This window comes from Stegostoma tigrinum, chromosome 2 (genome assembly GCF_030684315.1).
Source record: "Stegostoma tigrinum isolate sSteTig4 chromosome 2, sSteTig4.hap1, whole genome shotgun sequence".
Taxonomy (NCBI): Eukaryota; Metazoa; Chordata; class Chondrichthyes; order Orectolobiformes; family Stegostomatidae; genus Stegostoma; species Stegostoma tigrinum.
The window spans coordinates 88,468,132-88,484,627 of NC_081355.1; the positions used below are offsets into that span (position 1 = coordinate 88,468,132).

At 40.0% G+C, this 16,496-nt stretch overlaps 1 protein-coding gene across 3 annotated transcripts in view; it reads left to right on the forward strand.

Moving 5' to 3' along the window:
• mtrr (5-methyltetrahydrofolate-homocysteine methyltransferase reductase) overlaps positions 1-16,496 on the forward strand; it is a 72,771-nt gene that overhangs the window by 52,653 nt on the left and 3,622 nt on the right. For 2 of the 3 annotated variants that reach the window (XM_048523381.2, XM_048523390.2), the window contains exons 13-14: positions 9,771-9,863; positions 13,450-13,632. In XM_048523381.2, coding sequence (XP_048379338.1) covers positions 9,771-9,863; positions 13,450-13,632 — 276 coding nt within the window. The other variant, XM_048523398.2, reaches the window with a different exon arrangement.

Sequence of the window (16,496 nt, forward strand, 5' to 3'; positions counted from 1 at the left end):
TGTCCATGTTTCATCTGAAGATGGCAGCTGCCTAACTAGCACCGACATATTTTAAGTCTAGGGTTGTGGTAGTTTCCACTGTGAATCATTTTTGTTTTCTCTAACCAGTGAATACAGGACAGGGTCCAGATGATCACCACCTCTGTCTGTCTCTGAGCTCAGGATCAGCTGTTTATTTAGGAATATATTGAGAGTCACTTCCTTGCCCTTTCTAAACACCGCATAATTAAGTAGGTACACCAGGCACTGCCTTACCTATGTAGGAACGTCACCGTAAAGCTTGAGCCAAGAAACCTTAACATTTCCAGAGTGTTTGTGTCTTTCCAGAGAGAAAAAGAAAACCGTTTCTCTGAGACGATCTTATACTATGCATATTTAATTCTTATTAAGCATTTCTATTTTACTTTAAGTAAGTACGTAAAGTATTTACTTTAATAAATAAAGGCAAAATTTCTTGCAGTGTAAAAAACATAAGAAATGGGAGTAGTAATAGATCATTTGGCTCCATTAGCTATTCCACCATTCAGTATGGTCACAGATGACTTTGTTTGTTTCCATTTCACTTGCCTGCCCATCAGAATTTCTTGGCTCCTTATGAAATCAAAAATCTATCAGGCTGAATCTTGACTATGCATGGCAGGAGTTTACCGAGGTTACTTCAACAGCATCTTCCAAACTCTCAAACACTCTCAACAAGAAGGACAGGGCATTAGAGTGATGGGAACACTACCTGTAAGCTCATCTCCAAACTGAAGACTGCCCTGACTTGGAAATATATCGCTGTTCTTTCAATGTCACTGGGTCAAATTCCAGCAACACCCTTGCCTCACAGCATTGAGAGTATACCTAAAGCAGATAGGTGGCAGCAGTTCAGAAAGATGCCGAACTACCTACCAAAGGACAGTTGGAGATAGGAAAGTAGTGTTGGCTTTTCCATGAACATATTTTTAAAAATGTGATGCAATTAAATCATTAATATATGCCACAAATGGCAAGACACTATAAGCTGAGTGACTTGAAATGCCAGTTGGAACTGTTTCCCAGGTAATACTGAACATGTTGGTTCTCAAAATGAAACCAGACTCCTGCAATCGTTTATACATCTAACTGGTCAATGTGGTGGTTAGTCATTGGAAAATATTCACAGAAGGTTATAGATATTCTTAACAGCAGAATGTAAACTTATTACACCTAAGGGGCTAAAAAGCTATATGTATATTTGTGTATCTTACCGCAAAACAACAAAACCAATTTTCAACCTGTTCCCAACATTATCCTTTTGCACTTACTCCTAATTCCAAAGAAATTCAACTGCTATTTCAAACCTTGACATTTTTACTTAACTGACTCCTCCAGGTTTTTTTTTCTCGTTGGACTGAGGAGACAGTTTTGATTCCTTTCCAAACCCATTGGCCTGAACCTTGCAAGGTTGTGATGGCTTAAACGTTCTAATGACCTGGCAATATCTGTCCAAGCTGGCCCAGCTTTAGGAGCTCCAGAAAGTAAAATACTTTGAAATCAGGTGATTGGCTTCTCTGAACCCACACCTTGATTCTTCTGCTAGGAGAAACCTTTGTTGCATCTAAACTGAACTCCTGGTTCTTCTGAACTGGAACTTTGATCCTTTGTTCTGTGTGAAAACCAGACTAATGGATAATTTATATAAGATGTATGAGAGGTTAGGGCTCCAGAGAGGTAGGGTGCTGGGTGGGTGGCAGATAAGGTGACAGGCGGATAGAGAGTAATATGGCAAGGGGGCTAGTTAGGTGATGCTGTTTAGGGAGGTCCGAGTGAATGGGAACTATCAGATCTGGTTGAACTAATGTTGAGCGCGGTGGTTGTAGACAGTAATAGTGGATGTGTGTTGATGGCTTGGGGGGAATTATGTAGTTTGACAACAGAGAAAGTTAGTCAGGAGTTAGACGAGGTCTTTAATAGTCTTAAGTTGAGTTATTTCCTCAATCTCAGAGGAACCCTCTGAATCCTCTGACTTTTTTTTAAAAAAGAGATACTTTTGTTGGGTTTCAAGCGTAGGGGAATTACTGAGTGGCTTCTGCAATTTCCTGGGCAGTGCTTTTGGGGTCTGTAACAATGGGGGTTCTGCAGGGCCCCTGTCCACAACTCCCATCTATGTTGTAGATGTGATCATCCAGATATTGGAAAATCTGCATTGATCTAGTTTAAATTTTACACACCTTTTCCATCATGGAGTCCCATATCTTTCAAACAGACCATCTTTCAATCTTCTAAGCTTGAGAATATTGGCCCATTTACTTAGCCTTTTGTTTAGAGACAACCCTGATCCCAAGAACCTTTTGCTGTACCATCTCCAACAAAAGCACCTTTTTAAATACAGAAACAAAAACTGCTCACAGTACTCCAGATGTGCTCTCAGCAATGTCTTGTACAATTGCAGCAAAGCTTTTATTTTTGTATATGTCCAATCCCCTTGTTATAAAGGGCAACAGGTCAGTCCCAAAGAGTCATATTGGTCTTCAAGCATTAGATCTATCTATATCGGTTTGCAGATTCTGCCAGTCCTGCTGAGATTTTTTTCAACACAGTTATTTTGTTTTTATTCTACCATAGTTTTCGTTGGGACTTGGCTGATGAAGCAAAGTCTAAATGCTGTTATTTGGTTGTGGCATTTTAAAGCTTTCTAGATACAGTCTTTGTTTTTAACCTTCAGTTCTGTCAAGTTGCTTCAAACTGTTCTATGTGCACTTTTGCACTACCACCACTAGAGTCCTCTCCAGACAATCAAATCTATATGCGTAGTTGTGAATGGCACAAAACTTGTATTTGTATAGGGCCCTTAATGTGGACAAACAGGTGACAGTTGGAATGGATGAAATGTTCAGATGATCGGGTTTAGGAAGAGTATTGTAGAATAGGTACTGGATGCCTGTAGGCATGATCCCCCAAAGGTGTGAGAAAAGCATGAAAGGTTGCAGAAGAGGCTATGCTCGGAGAATAAGTTTGAGAAGAAGAGGTGGATGTCTCCTTGAAAGATAGATGGGAAATAACTTAAACTGTCTTTTCTGTATATTTCAGACCTCTAGCCCCTAGGAAGCAAATGTATAAGCTGGTGAAAGAAAGGATAAATTGTCAAACAGGATTTTGTTGAAAAGGATGAAGCAGCAGAGTTCTTTAATGGCCCGTTTTGTACAAGATTGGAACATAAAGAGCCTTGAAATGAACTGTCTTGGAGGTGACAAAGGCATGACCGCAGGTAGACATAAGTATTCTTTAGAATGGAGGATTATAGGATCAGAAGTTCACCTTGGGGTTAGTTAGGGCATCAGGGGTTTAAGACTGCCTGGGATTGTTGCTGGGCAGCGGTTTGGAGACAATATTGATGTCCGAGAGTGTGACTGGTATAAAGGCATCACTCTTTCCAGTCCTGGTTGGAGAATATTGAAATATATGCAAGGCTTATGGCTAGAGGAGCTGGATAGCCCAATGTCACTATTTCTGCAACCGTATTTTACAACACTAATAAAATGTAGTTACATTATGGAAGATCACCAAACAATGAATAAAGCTTTAGGAAGGTTGGTGTATTTCCGTTAGAACGTTATCAATAGCACAGGAAGGTTTCCAAAATCAAATACAGGTAGTTCTGCCATAAGCCATGTTATGTTAACATAAATTGCTGTAACATGATTGTTGAATAGTAGATGCTGTTTGGATAATGCAAACTCTTTGCTGTCACCACCTCCCCAGACACTTTTCTATAACGCGAGGTCAAATAAGAATGCAAGTATCTGTATGCACAATATAAATCTGGAATTCTAACCTGCCTTGATATCTAAGTGGAATAAGAACAATTACTCTGGAGTGAATCTGGTTTGCTCCACTTCACTTTGGTGTCAGATTAGGCCCTAATTCCAGATTTAGGTGGCAGTCTGTCTGATTTATTGGTTTGAAATGAAATTACTTGGCACTCCAGCTGCAGATGTTCGATAAATGCACCTTTTTGAGGTATGATGCCAGGAAGATTTTGAACTGTGGCACAGATTGAATGACGTAAGGGAACTGTTGTGAAATGTGCTGAGCAAAGGAAAATCAATAAGCTTTACCAGCATTATGTTTAGTATTTTTATACATCTGTCATTAAAATCCCATGTCTAATTTATTTTCTGTTGCTTTGAAATGTTAAAGTTCCTGGATAATACGTAAGATGCTGGTATTTTTAAGACGCTAGATTTAATTCATGCCAAAACATTTAAACTGGGCAGTGTTGTGTGCCTTTTTTTAATGGTTTTGTTTAAGCATTCCAAAAATAAGCCAGTATTTATCCATATGCATTTTTTTTTAGAAAGGAACCTCCGCTTTAAAAGAAACATATTTGCACTTTAATGCAGTTGTTTGCTGTTTCCAAGATCCATGGCAATGCAAAAGCAGATCATAACAAACGCTGACCAAGATGGCAATGCAGTCCTTGATGCCCATGATTAAAATTCTTCACAATTTTATGATTGTTTCCAGGTTTATTTTTGAAAAATGCTTTCTTTTTGGATTAAACTTGGATCTTTGAGAACAAAGTTCATCAACGTTTAAACCATAATCCCTACCATCTTTCTTTCTTTTTACTGTGTGTTTCTGGTTTTACTTTTGTCCTCACTTTTGCTTTCTCATGACAGCTGTTATCATTCTGCCATTCATGCTTCTTTTAGCCAAACCTTTTTGTTTCTTTGCTTGCTCCATTATCATTTCTTCTGGCAGTACGACACTGCTTTTTTTCTCACTTAATCTCTTCTTTCACCACCCCACCCCCACCCCCAATCTCACTTACCTCATTTTTCCTTCCACTATTCTCAGTGACTTCCTCTTCTTATTCCCCCTTTCCCCCTTCAATTGCTTGAAACCTACTGTATTGCATTCCTGACATGAACCAGTTAGATTGGAAGGCCATCAATCTGAAATGTCTTTCTATCCACATTCGGCCTACCTTATTGATTCTAGCTTTGTTCTTATTTCAGATTTCTAATAATAGTATTTACCTTTTGTGCAAATCTTCATTTTAGTTCTACTTTACAAATAAAAGAATTTAATTTAATTTTTAAGAACAAAATAATTGTTTCGTACAAATCACTTAACATTGGCATATCTTTCTTCTGGAATATCCAATAAATTGCTTGCTTAAGACAAAACTGTTCCTTTCGGCGTTCTCTATAGCAGTGCAGGAAATATAATTGTATGAATGGTATAAAAAAAGTTATTTTTGGATCTTCTGAATATAATGCACTCTAAGATTATTTGGAATTGTTACAGGTGATTTTATTTGCAATTGTGGAAAATATTCAACAACACAAATATGTTGTGCTTTTTAAGTCAACAGGATTGACCTTTTAATGTTGTTTCTTACGTTCATATTGCCTGTCAGTATTGATAGCTGGCCATAACCTAAAGTTATTAGCATGAGTTCTGAGTGGAGAACAAAATAGATATCACCGCTGTACAATTTCAATGCTGCCAGAAGGTAAAGCAACAGTGAAATTGACTTTAAATTTTTCTTGAAGCGCAGTGTTCTATGTTCTATGTTCTAACTTGAGCTCATTGCTATGGCACAATGGTCTATATCTTTTATTCATTTTCTGAACTCCTCAACCATAAGAATGTGGAACAAAATAAAATACAATGTTAAGTTTTTGTTCATGTAGACTGGTGATTGAGTTGCAAAGGAAACAAATTGTTGGAGAAACTCAGTGGGTCTGATAACTTCTGTAGAGAGAAAACAGAATTTTGTACCCAGTGACCAGGGCTTTGAAGACAGGTCAGTGGATTTGAAACGATGATAACTCTGTTCTCTCTACAGACGCTGCCCGAGTGAGTTTCTTCAGTTTCTGTTTTTGTTTCACATTTCCAACGTCCGCTTTGTATTATTTTATTGTTTCAATCTCAGATGATACCAACAGATTTATGTTACAATCTAGTTAGAAACTAGTAACTTTTAAAGTGGACAAAGTTTTTCTAAATACTGGGGATGCTTCTTAAGAGAATAAAGCCACAAAGCTCTGTGGTTTTGAGTAAATAGAACCTTTTTTATTATATAAAAGTAAAACAGTAAATGATTTTACTGTATACACAATATATCCTCCAGCAAAGAATTACTGAAGTAACAGACAAACTGATTGAATACCCCACAGTGCGTATCAAATATCAGATAGGGTGGATTTTTCAGCAACTGACCCTGAGCGACACAATAGGTCACCAAATCTCTGTAAATCTTTGTTTTATTTCACAAGTGATTCTAGTTCTCCACTTTCAGAGACGGAGTCTCTGAACTCCCTCAAAAACATTGCTTCAACTCTGACTGTTTCGATGATTGTGTTCATTTCCTGGTCGTCATGAAACTATTCGGTTAGACTTTAAATGCTGCACTCCTGCCTCCCATTATCAGGAAGATTCTAACTCTTCTGCAGATAGTTAGCTTTACTAAGTTGGCACTGCCCTAGGTTTTTCTGAGCTCCTGTCTCCTAAACTGCACCAAGCAAATTGTGCTTGGGGGCTGTTTTGAGCCTCCAAGTCTGATACACCAAATGGCACCTGGGATTTTGAACCCTCAGCTCCTCAGAGCCAACAGCAGCACTTTAGCTATCGTTGTCTTGAGGTTGCTACACATTCTCACTGAATAAAACATACTTATGCTTAGACTGATCTGGGTGACAGGTCAAGTCACTTAGGTGTAACATGTATTGGAACATAAAAACCAAAAGAATTGCAGATGCTGTATATTAGAAACAAAACAAATTCCTACAGAAGGTCAGCAGGTCTGGCAGCATCTGTGGAGAGAAATCAGAGTTAACATTTTGGGTCGAGTGACCCTTCCTCAGAACTGGCAGTAGCTAGGAAAATGTTGGTTTAAATGCAGAAAGCAGAATGAGGGGGTGGGAATGGAGTTAATGATGGGTGTTGATAGAGCTCAAAGAGCGAGAACAACAGGTGGACAGACAAAGGAGTGCATAATGATCCATCTAGGAAGGTGAATAGCTACCAATGGGGACTGTTCGTGGCCAACGAATGGGGTAGCAGAGTGTGATAACAAGTCTGTCGGGTAACATGCGTGGGATTGGGGCAAGGATAAGGGTGAGCTCAAGTCCTAAAATTGTTGAATTCTGTTGAGTCCAGAAGACTGCAGATCCCTACGCAGAAAATAAGATGTTGTTCTTGCAACTTGCGCTGAGCTTCACAAGAGCAGTACAGCAAGCCGAAGACGGAGATATTGACAAGGGAGCAGCTTGATGTGTTGAATTGGCAGGCAACCTGAAGCTCAGAGATAATGGGAACTGCAGATGCTGGAGATTCCAAGATAATAAAATGTGAGGCTGGACGAACACAGCAGGCCAAGCAGCATCTCAGGAGCACAAAAGCTGACGTTTCGGGCCTAGACCCTTCATCAGAGAGGGGGATGGGGGGAGGGAACTGGAATAAATAGGGAGAGAGGGGGAGGCGGACCGAAGATGGAGAGTAAAGAAGATAGGTGGAGAGAGTGTAGGTGGGGAGGTAGGGAGGGGCGAGCAGTTTCAAGGCCGAAGAGATTACAAGAGAGTTGCAATGGGAGAGAGATTCCCTGAGGTTGGTCCGGAGGGAGGAGGGTAAGCTCAGGGTCTGTTTTGCGAAGAGAGCGTATGTGTTCCGCAAAGCGGTCATCCAGTCAATGCTTCGTTTCCTCAATGTATCTGGATCAGGTATGGGTGTAGGTGGTTGTTTATTGGGAACTAGGGTTTCCCGGAGGGACCAGTTCCTGCGGAAGTCTGACAAGGGAAGGGTGGGGAATGTGTGTCTGGTGGTGACACCTTGATGGAGATGGTGGGAATGACGGCTAATGATCCTCTGGATATGGATGCTGGTGGAATGGTCGGTCAGATCAAAGTGAACCCGATCACTTTTTTGCCACATTCAGTGGGGGTGAGGGCCACGATGCAGGAGATAGGTCAGACCTGGCTGAGGGCTCAGTCAACAACAGTGCTGGGGAATCCTTGGTTGAGGAAGAACGTGGACATTTTGGAGGCTTCCTTTGTTGAAGTTGGCATCACCAGAATAAATGTGATGGAGTCAGCGGAACCGGGAGAATGAAATAGTCTTTTCAAGAAGCAGGGTGTGAGGACATATCGTCCAGGTAACTGTGAGAGTCGGTGGTTTGTAGTGGATATTGGTGGCCAGTCTAGCCCCAGAAATGGAAACCAATATCGAGGAAGAGAAGGGAGAAGCCAGTGATGGATGAGGTGAAGATGAAGAGCAGGGTGGAAATTGGACACTGACAGTCCCCACTAAGAGTTGTTCACCCTCCCTGGCTAGATCGTTATCCATTCCTTTGTCTGTCTAACAGCTCTTCTCTCACTTTAGACTCTATCCCCAACTATCACTTATTCCTTACACCTCCCCCCCCCCCCCACCCTAGCTTCTGCACATAAACTGACATTTTCCTTGCTACCATCAGTTCTGAGGAAGGGTCACTTGACCTGAAACGTTAACTCTGATTTGTGTCCACAGATACTGCCAGACTGCTGAGCTTTTCCAGCATTTTAAAAAAATTTTGTCTCTGATTTGCAGCATCCACTGTTTGTGTTTTTTGTCGTAAAACATGCTGTAACCTGAATATTTTAATTTTCAGCAAACTGTGCCTCATCAGCTCCCAATGTCAGAACATTAGGTGAAAAAACAAGTTAATTTAAGGAAACTTTTTCTATTCACCTGGCTTCCCATTTTGGAGCCATACTAATGCCAAAGATTGACCTCTCTTGAGATTGTTTCATGCTAATTATTTCTTCACTTAAGTGAAATTTAAGTGAAATTTTCAAGACTCTTGCCTGAATAGGTGTTCATTATTAATTTCTAATATTTAATTTCTGATTAATGCACACATATAATTTTCAACACTCCTACCCTGCGCTATTACTTAAGAAATTGATGTTTCCCAGTAACATTGCCTTTGATAAAGACAAATGAACATTATGTAAGCTGGCTGCAAGTTCATCATGAGTCTTTTTCATACTAGTAAAGAATTTCATTTTTCTTCTTCCTCCACTACCCCCCTACACTCCCGAGATGTGTAATCAATAAGGCTGTTATTTAGTGGTAGCTATCTTCTCATTCTAGAGCTGTTCTTCATGTGCATGTCTGCTTTAAATTTGTGAAATTCATGAAAGTAGGTGAATGGTGGGTCTGCAGGAGTTAGTGTGGCTAAGAACACAGGCTAGAGCAATTTAAAATCATTCGATGATTGTAGAACGTGGTATTTGAAAATAATCTTTTTAAATTTGAAAGTGTTTGGACACTGGGTAGAAACTAAATACTGCAATATCTTTGATTAATTATTTTAGAATGAATTGAATTAATGTATGACATGATGGATAAATGAGTTTGAAACCAGCTCTACTCTCTGTGACTAATTTGACCTAGACTAATAGTCCCACATTAGGCTTAGCATGTTCAATTAAGCAGGAGAGAAATGATTAGGTTTCTTAGTCTTGATAACTACACAGCTTCTCCATCGTGAACATGTAAGTATGCTGCCCCAGGTGGGAAAGCATTAGGTTCAATTGTGATGTTGTTCACCAGTTAGCAGCTGTAAGAAATCAGAATTACATGGATAATGATCATTCTGATGAGGTTCTGAAAGGTGGTCATAAAGCATTTCACATGGAGTAAAAGCTGTTTTATTTTTGCAATATTTTCAAGAATCTAGCATCACTAATAGATGATGTAGATTTTTAAAAGTATTTTTGTTCTTGCTTTCTTAGTTTGCTGACTTTTTATTTCAGCCAGAAACAAAAAGAAGAAAATCCTGACTTTGCTTTTGGTGAAATGTGGCTATTTTATGGCTGTCGACATCATGATCGAGATTATCTGTTTCGGTAAATATAGCTTTGATTTTTTAAAATTTAATCTACACCACTTAATCCCCTGTAATGAGGATCTATATTCAGAGAAATCTGGGACATCGTGCTTACTATAAATCATTTCATCCCAAAATTTACAGGATCTGTAATTTTAATTTGAACACTTTTTAATAACAATTTTCCTGTGTACTTGCAAATTATGCTGTTCGCCATCCACATTCACTCCAATGCCAAACCTTATTTGGTCCTTTTCCAAAATTCAAAGTCTGTGTGGTTTTATGTTTAGGTATTTTCCAGCATCAAATAGAAACTCAAATTAAAAGATCTCCAATTTTAGAGGCAATTCTAACATCCTTCCAAGATATACTTCAGATCCAAAAATACAACCCTAGTTTAATTCATAGTGAATGGCGTTGCTGCTCCTGAGGTGCTGGATCTGGAATGAGCTGTTATTTTCCCTGTATGGAAAGTAAGCCCTTTATATAATTTGTTACTGTCCACAACATGTAGCGCATTCATGTTGACCACAAACTAAATTGTTTGGCATCAGCAGTCCAGAAAAGGGCTGCAAACCAGCTTGAGTGTTGCTTCTCATGAATTGTAATCAAAAAAAAGCAAATATTCTATTTTTGAACAGAGGGTTGGAATCTTACAGAAAGATGAATCACAAAGCAAAGTTGACCCTTTCTTAAGAAGAAGCCATGCTGTAGCAAATTACAGTCGTTGCCTGTAAACAGCCTCTGCTGATATGACATTTTCAAACTGGTGCTTAATGGTTGTTGTAACACCCAGTTGTATTGTTGGATTACCCTTAATTAAATTCACTTCTGGGGACTTTGACGCTTAAACACAATTTTGCATGGGCTACCTGCATGCCATATGAATACTAACTATACTGAGTCGGTCAGGCATCTTCATATTTTTTGCAGTGAGAAATTGATCACTGATCTGTAACATCATTGGGACGCTTTTCTTTCCCTACTCTTGGACATCTTAACTCTGTCAGTCAAACTTCAGTGAAATATTGTACTTCCACATATACTCTCAATGATTATTTTGTATTTGCTTCTAGAAAATAAAGAATCTGTTTCCCTAAAACACACAGTTCTAATTCAGGCACTAGATTGTTTAAATAATGGAGTAGAAGCCTCACAATTAATCTTAATAAAAAAGGAGATCATACTGAAAAATGACTGAAAATGTTGGAAATTTGAAATAAAAATGTCACTACTAACGTGTCATGTCTCAAAGGTAAATTAGCCCTCCACTGATCAGTAAAGTGATGGAAGGTGTCATTTAACAGTGCTATCAAGCAGCACTTACTCAGCAATGACTTGCTCACTGACACCTGGTTTGGGTTCCACCAGGGTCTCTCAGCTTCATACTCATGGTTCAAACGTGGACAAAAGAAGTTATCTCCGTAGGTGAGGGGAGAGTGACAGCCCCTGACATCAAGGCTGCATTGGACTGAATGTGGCATCAAGGACCCCTAGCAAAACTGGAGTCAATGGATATTGGTGGGGGGGAAACTGTCAACTGGCTGGCATTGTACCTGATACATAGGAAGATAGTTGTGGTTGTTGGAGGTAAGTCATCTCAAGATCCAGTCCTTTACGGCAGGAGTTGCTCTGGGTAGTGTCCTTGGCCCAACCATCTTCAGCTGCTTCATCAATGACTTTCTCTCCAAAACAAGGTCAAGCGGGGATGTGCAATCATTGGCGAACAATGTTCAGCACCATTTGTAACTTTTGACACTTTCAAGGAGTCCATGTTCAAAGCAACAAAATCTTGACAATATTAAGGCTTGGGCTGAAAAGTGACAAGAAACACAAATGCCAGGCTATGACCATCTCCAATAAGAGACAGTCTAGTCACGATCCCTTGACATTCAATGGTGTTACCATCACTGAATACCCCACTATAAATATCTTTGGGGTTACCATTGACCAGAAACACAACTGTACTTGCCATATAAACACAGTGGCTACAAGAGCAGGTCAGAGGCTAGAAACACTGCAACAAATAACTCACCTCTTGATTCCCCAAAACCTGTCCACCATCTCCAATGCACAAGTCAGGAGTGTGATGGAATACTCCCCACTTGCCTATATTGGTTTAGCTGCAACAACACTCAAGTTACTTTACACAATCCACACAAAGCAGCCCACTTGATGGGCACAACATCTATAAGCATCTGCTTCCTCCTCCACCAACATTCTGGATCAACAGTGTGTACCACCTACAAAATGCACACCAGAAATTCACTGAGGCTCTTGGACAGCACTTTCCAAACCTATGCCCACTTCCCTCCAGATGGACAAGGGCAGCAGATATGTGGGAACTCCACCAGCCGTAAGTTCCAATCTCAGCCAGTCACTATCCTAACTGGGAAGTATATTGCTGTTCCTTCACTGTTGCTGGGTCAAAATCCTGGAATTCCCTCTCTAAGGAGATTGTGGGTCAACCTACAGCATGTAGATTGCAGCCAGTCAAGAAGACAGTTCACCACCACCTTCTCAAGGGCAACTGAAGATGATCAATAAATGCTGGCCAGCCAGTGCCAACGTCCCACGGATAAATTTTTTAAAAATAGTGACAGGGTGGATCAGGCTAGATAGAACCTGTGGGAAGAATTTATAGAAATTGACATGTTTAGGCAATGCATTTTTGTCTGTATTGGAAAACCTGTGCTGCCATTTGGGTTGTAGAGTAGTAAACTTTTTCTGAAATGTCTCTAAAGCATTTACATCCTTGCTTAAATAAAATGACCAATGACGTGCTCAGTACTCTAGATCTGGTCTGTGTTACTGAGGCATAACCTCATTACTTCAATTCCCCTTGCAAAGAGAATAATAATCAGTTTGCTGTGCTGGCATACTAACCTTATGTGATTCAAGCACTAGGACACCCAAACCTACCTGCATCTCAGATCTCCGCAATGTCTCATTGTTGAGATAATACACTCTCTTCAATTCTTTTGGCCAAAATGGGCAATTTCATATTTTCCACATATACCAATTGCCAGATATCTCATCTCATTCACCTAACCTGTACATATTCCTTTTGAAGCTTCCTTGTGTTCCCTTCACCACCTACTTACCCACATGTCTGTGTATCATCAGCAAGTTTAGTGAAAATGCATTTAGCCCTCTCTATCCAAGTAATTTATATAAATAAAGAGATGAGGGCTTAGCATTTATCCCTATGGCACACCACCTATTATATCTTGCCCACAAGAAAATTATCTATTTATACCAACTCTGTTTCCTGTTAGCTGACTGATTTCCTATCCAAGCTGATAAGTTACCTCCTACACTAGATCTTTATTTTCTTCAGTAACCTTTTTGATGTGGTAACTTCTTAAATGCCTTCTGAACATCAAGTACTGTACTTCTACTCTACTGACACTTTACTGTTCTTCCCTTTACCAACAGCACCTGTTACTTTAATGAACTCCAACAAAATTAGCAGAACAAGGAGAACGGAAATTTTAAAATAAAATCTCTAAATATAGCAATCAAGAGGAGCAGGGGCAACATTTAAACTCCTTAAATGGAAGAAAGGAAATGGTAAAAATGTGTTCTGTTCCTGTGATTTCCAGAAATGAGTTAAAAGGCTTTCAAGATAATGGCACCTTAACACATTTGAAAACCTGCTTCTCAAGAGATCTACCCAAGGATACAACAGCAGGAAAACCAAAATATGTTCAGCATCTACTTCGTCTCTTCGCTGAAGATATCGCAAAAATGTTGCTGGATGAAAATGGTTATTTCTATGTGTGTGGGTGAGTGGAAATGGGTGGGTTCACCATTGTGATGCACGTGACTATATAATTGCACCTTTCTGATTTACCCAGAATAAAGCGTATAATTCAAGTATAATTGGGTAAATATATGTGACTTGTAACATCTGGGCAGTGCGGTATTCCATACATTAAAGGTACCCAAGATGTTTCGGAGCTGGTGAATGAGTATCATGAATACATTCTTTCTGAGGTGGACAGTACTGTCGACGCAAAATATCTGAATTAAATTAAATATCTCTGTCTGTAAATAACAATAATTTAGAAGAAGAGAAAATAATTGACCAATATGAAGGAGTTCAGCCAGTCACTTTCACAAGACAATTAAAAACAACTTTAAAGAATTCCTTTTGTTTAAAGTAATACTGGGTCAAATTGTAATTATAAAATTGATGGAATCTTAGCACTGTTCCTAGGGTCTTGTTATGTGCAGTTATGATTTCAACACCTAATAGGAGAGATGTTAAAGCAACCCAGCTGCGCTTGCAAACTAGGGTCTCAGCTCCAACCTACCTTTCCAAAGCCCAAACAAGATCTAATGTGACTGTGAATAAGGTAAATTAGTTCTCCAGTGCCTCTTCACTGTCAGCTAGCTGAGTAAGGACTGAACTTGAATAGTTCCATATGACAAAATTTTATTGAACTAATCATAGCCAAGAAACCACTTGCAATGATTTTGTTTCTGTTACCATTCAGTTACCTCTGCCCACCAAAGGTCCATCCTGGGGCCCCCATCTCTTTCTCGTTTTCATACTGCTGATCAGAAACATTATCTAGCAGCAGCCTTTACATGTACACTGTTGTCACCCAGCTTGACCTCACCGACTCCTTTCTCAACGCAGTCACTGTTTCTAAATTATCAGACTATTTCTCTAACATCCTGTACTCCAAGAATCTCTCTACATTGTGAAAACAGGCCATTTGGCCCATCAAGTCCACACTGGACCTCTGAAGAGCAGACACCCCAGACCCAAACCCAAAACCCTACGCTATCCCTGTAACCCTGCCTTTCCCATAGCTAATCCACCTAGTCTGCATATCCTGGAAACTGGGAAATTTTAGCATGAGCAATCCACCTAACCTGCACATCTTTGGACTGAGTGGAAACTGGGGCACCCAGAAGGAAACCATGCAGACATGGGAAGAATGTGCAGACTCCACACAGACAGTTGCACCAGGGTGGAATCAAACTTGGCTCCCTGATGCCGTGAGACAGTAGTACTAACCACCGAGCCATCATGCTGCCTATACTCTGTTGAGTAGAAACTTCTTTCAGTTAAATATTTGGAACGCAGTAGTCATCATCCTGGCTCCACAGCTCTTATGTGCCTGTGGGCTTCAGTGCTTGGACTGGTGGGACAGTTTGTAGTCCCAGGCCAGCAGTGGGGTGGTTGGGGATACTGACTGGTAGGGTAATTAGCATGGCTGGCAGCTGTCTGAAATGGGGCTTCCTCCTGGGTGAGGGGCTGAAGTCCTCCCTGCAGTCATAATGTTTTCTCAGGGGTTCCTCTTGAGATTTCCATGAGCTGCTTTTTGTTTTTTTTAGGGGTGGCCACCTATTCATTCTCACTAACTCTGATTTATTAGATTAAAAACATCATCTAGTAACAATATTTTCAGTAATTTTTTTAGATTAGGTTAGATTCCCCACAGTGTGGAAACAGGCCCTTCGGCCTAACAAGTCCACACCGCCCTTTTGAGCATCCCACCCAGACCTATTCCCATCACCCTATAACCCACACACCCCTGAACACTACGGACAATTTAGCATGGCCGACCCACCTAGCCTGCACATCTTTGGACTGTGAGAGGAAACCGGAGCACCTGGAGGAAACCCACGCAGACACGGGGAGAATGTGCAAACTCCGCACAGACGGCCACCCGAGGCTAGAATTGAACCCGGGTCCCTGGCGCTGTGAGGCTGCAGTGCTAACCACTGAGCCACCGTGCCGCCCCTAATCTGAAAAAGTTTCATGTCTTGAAATGAGAGCATTGTTTTTCTCTCTGAAGATGCTGTTGAGTTTCTCCAGTACTTCATTTTTGAGATCTCCAGCATCTGCAGTATTTTGTTGTTATTTGTGTTGACATATGAGTCGAATTCGAAAAATTCATTATTATTCTCGATAATGATCAAGTCTTCATTAAAGTTAAATCTACAGTGTACAAGGAGAACATTAACATCCTTGACATGACAATATTTAAATGGGCACAAAAGGCATAAGTTAACCCCAAAAGATTTTTCAAGATAAGTGATTTCTACACACACATTCATTGCCCTAAACACCTTCAGCAGACTGACGTTAAAGCTAATGCTTTTGCATTTTAGCCAGCTAGTTACACCCATATCTATTACATCCTGCATTTCAGTCTTTGATTAACATTTAACAATTGACATAGTTAATTGCAGTAGATCCACTACATTTTTCCTCCCAAGTATAGTAACTCCAGCGTTTACACAGCCTTTAGAGATTTTTTGTTCATTATCGAGGAGCTCCTTAACCCATAAGTATTGTTAGATCCTAATTAGCTTTGTTGACAAATTCCCAACAATTTTTTCTCGAGTGATGCAAGAAACTCCGCCACTCAAAATATCCTGCACCATGCCAATATTTATGCATCGCATAGATGTAAGCTCTAACCAGGAACATCAATTCCAATTTTTGTACCATAGATTAATATTTTTATTTTCTGAATATTAAGAGCAGAGTGTTAGGTTGTTTGTGCTGTTAATTCATAATTGGGATTGAGAGTTGTAGATGTTCTCACTCTTATGGAACGCTCTGAAGCCTAGCAAAGTTAGAGGATGGTATATTTCAGTCCATGATTTTTACTGAAGGACAGAGGCT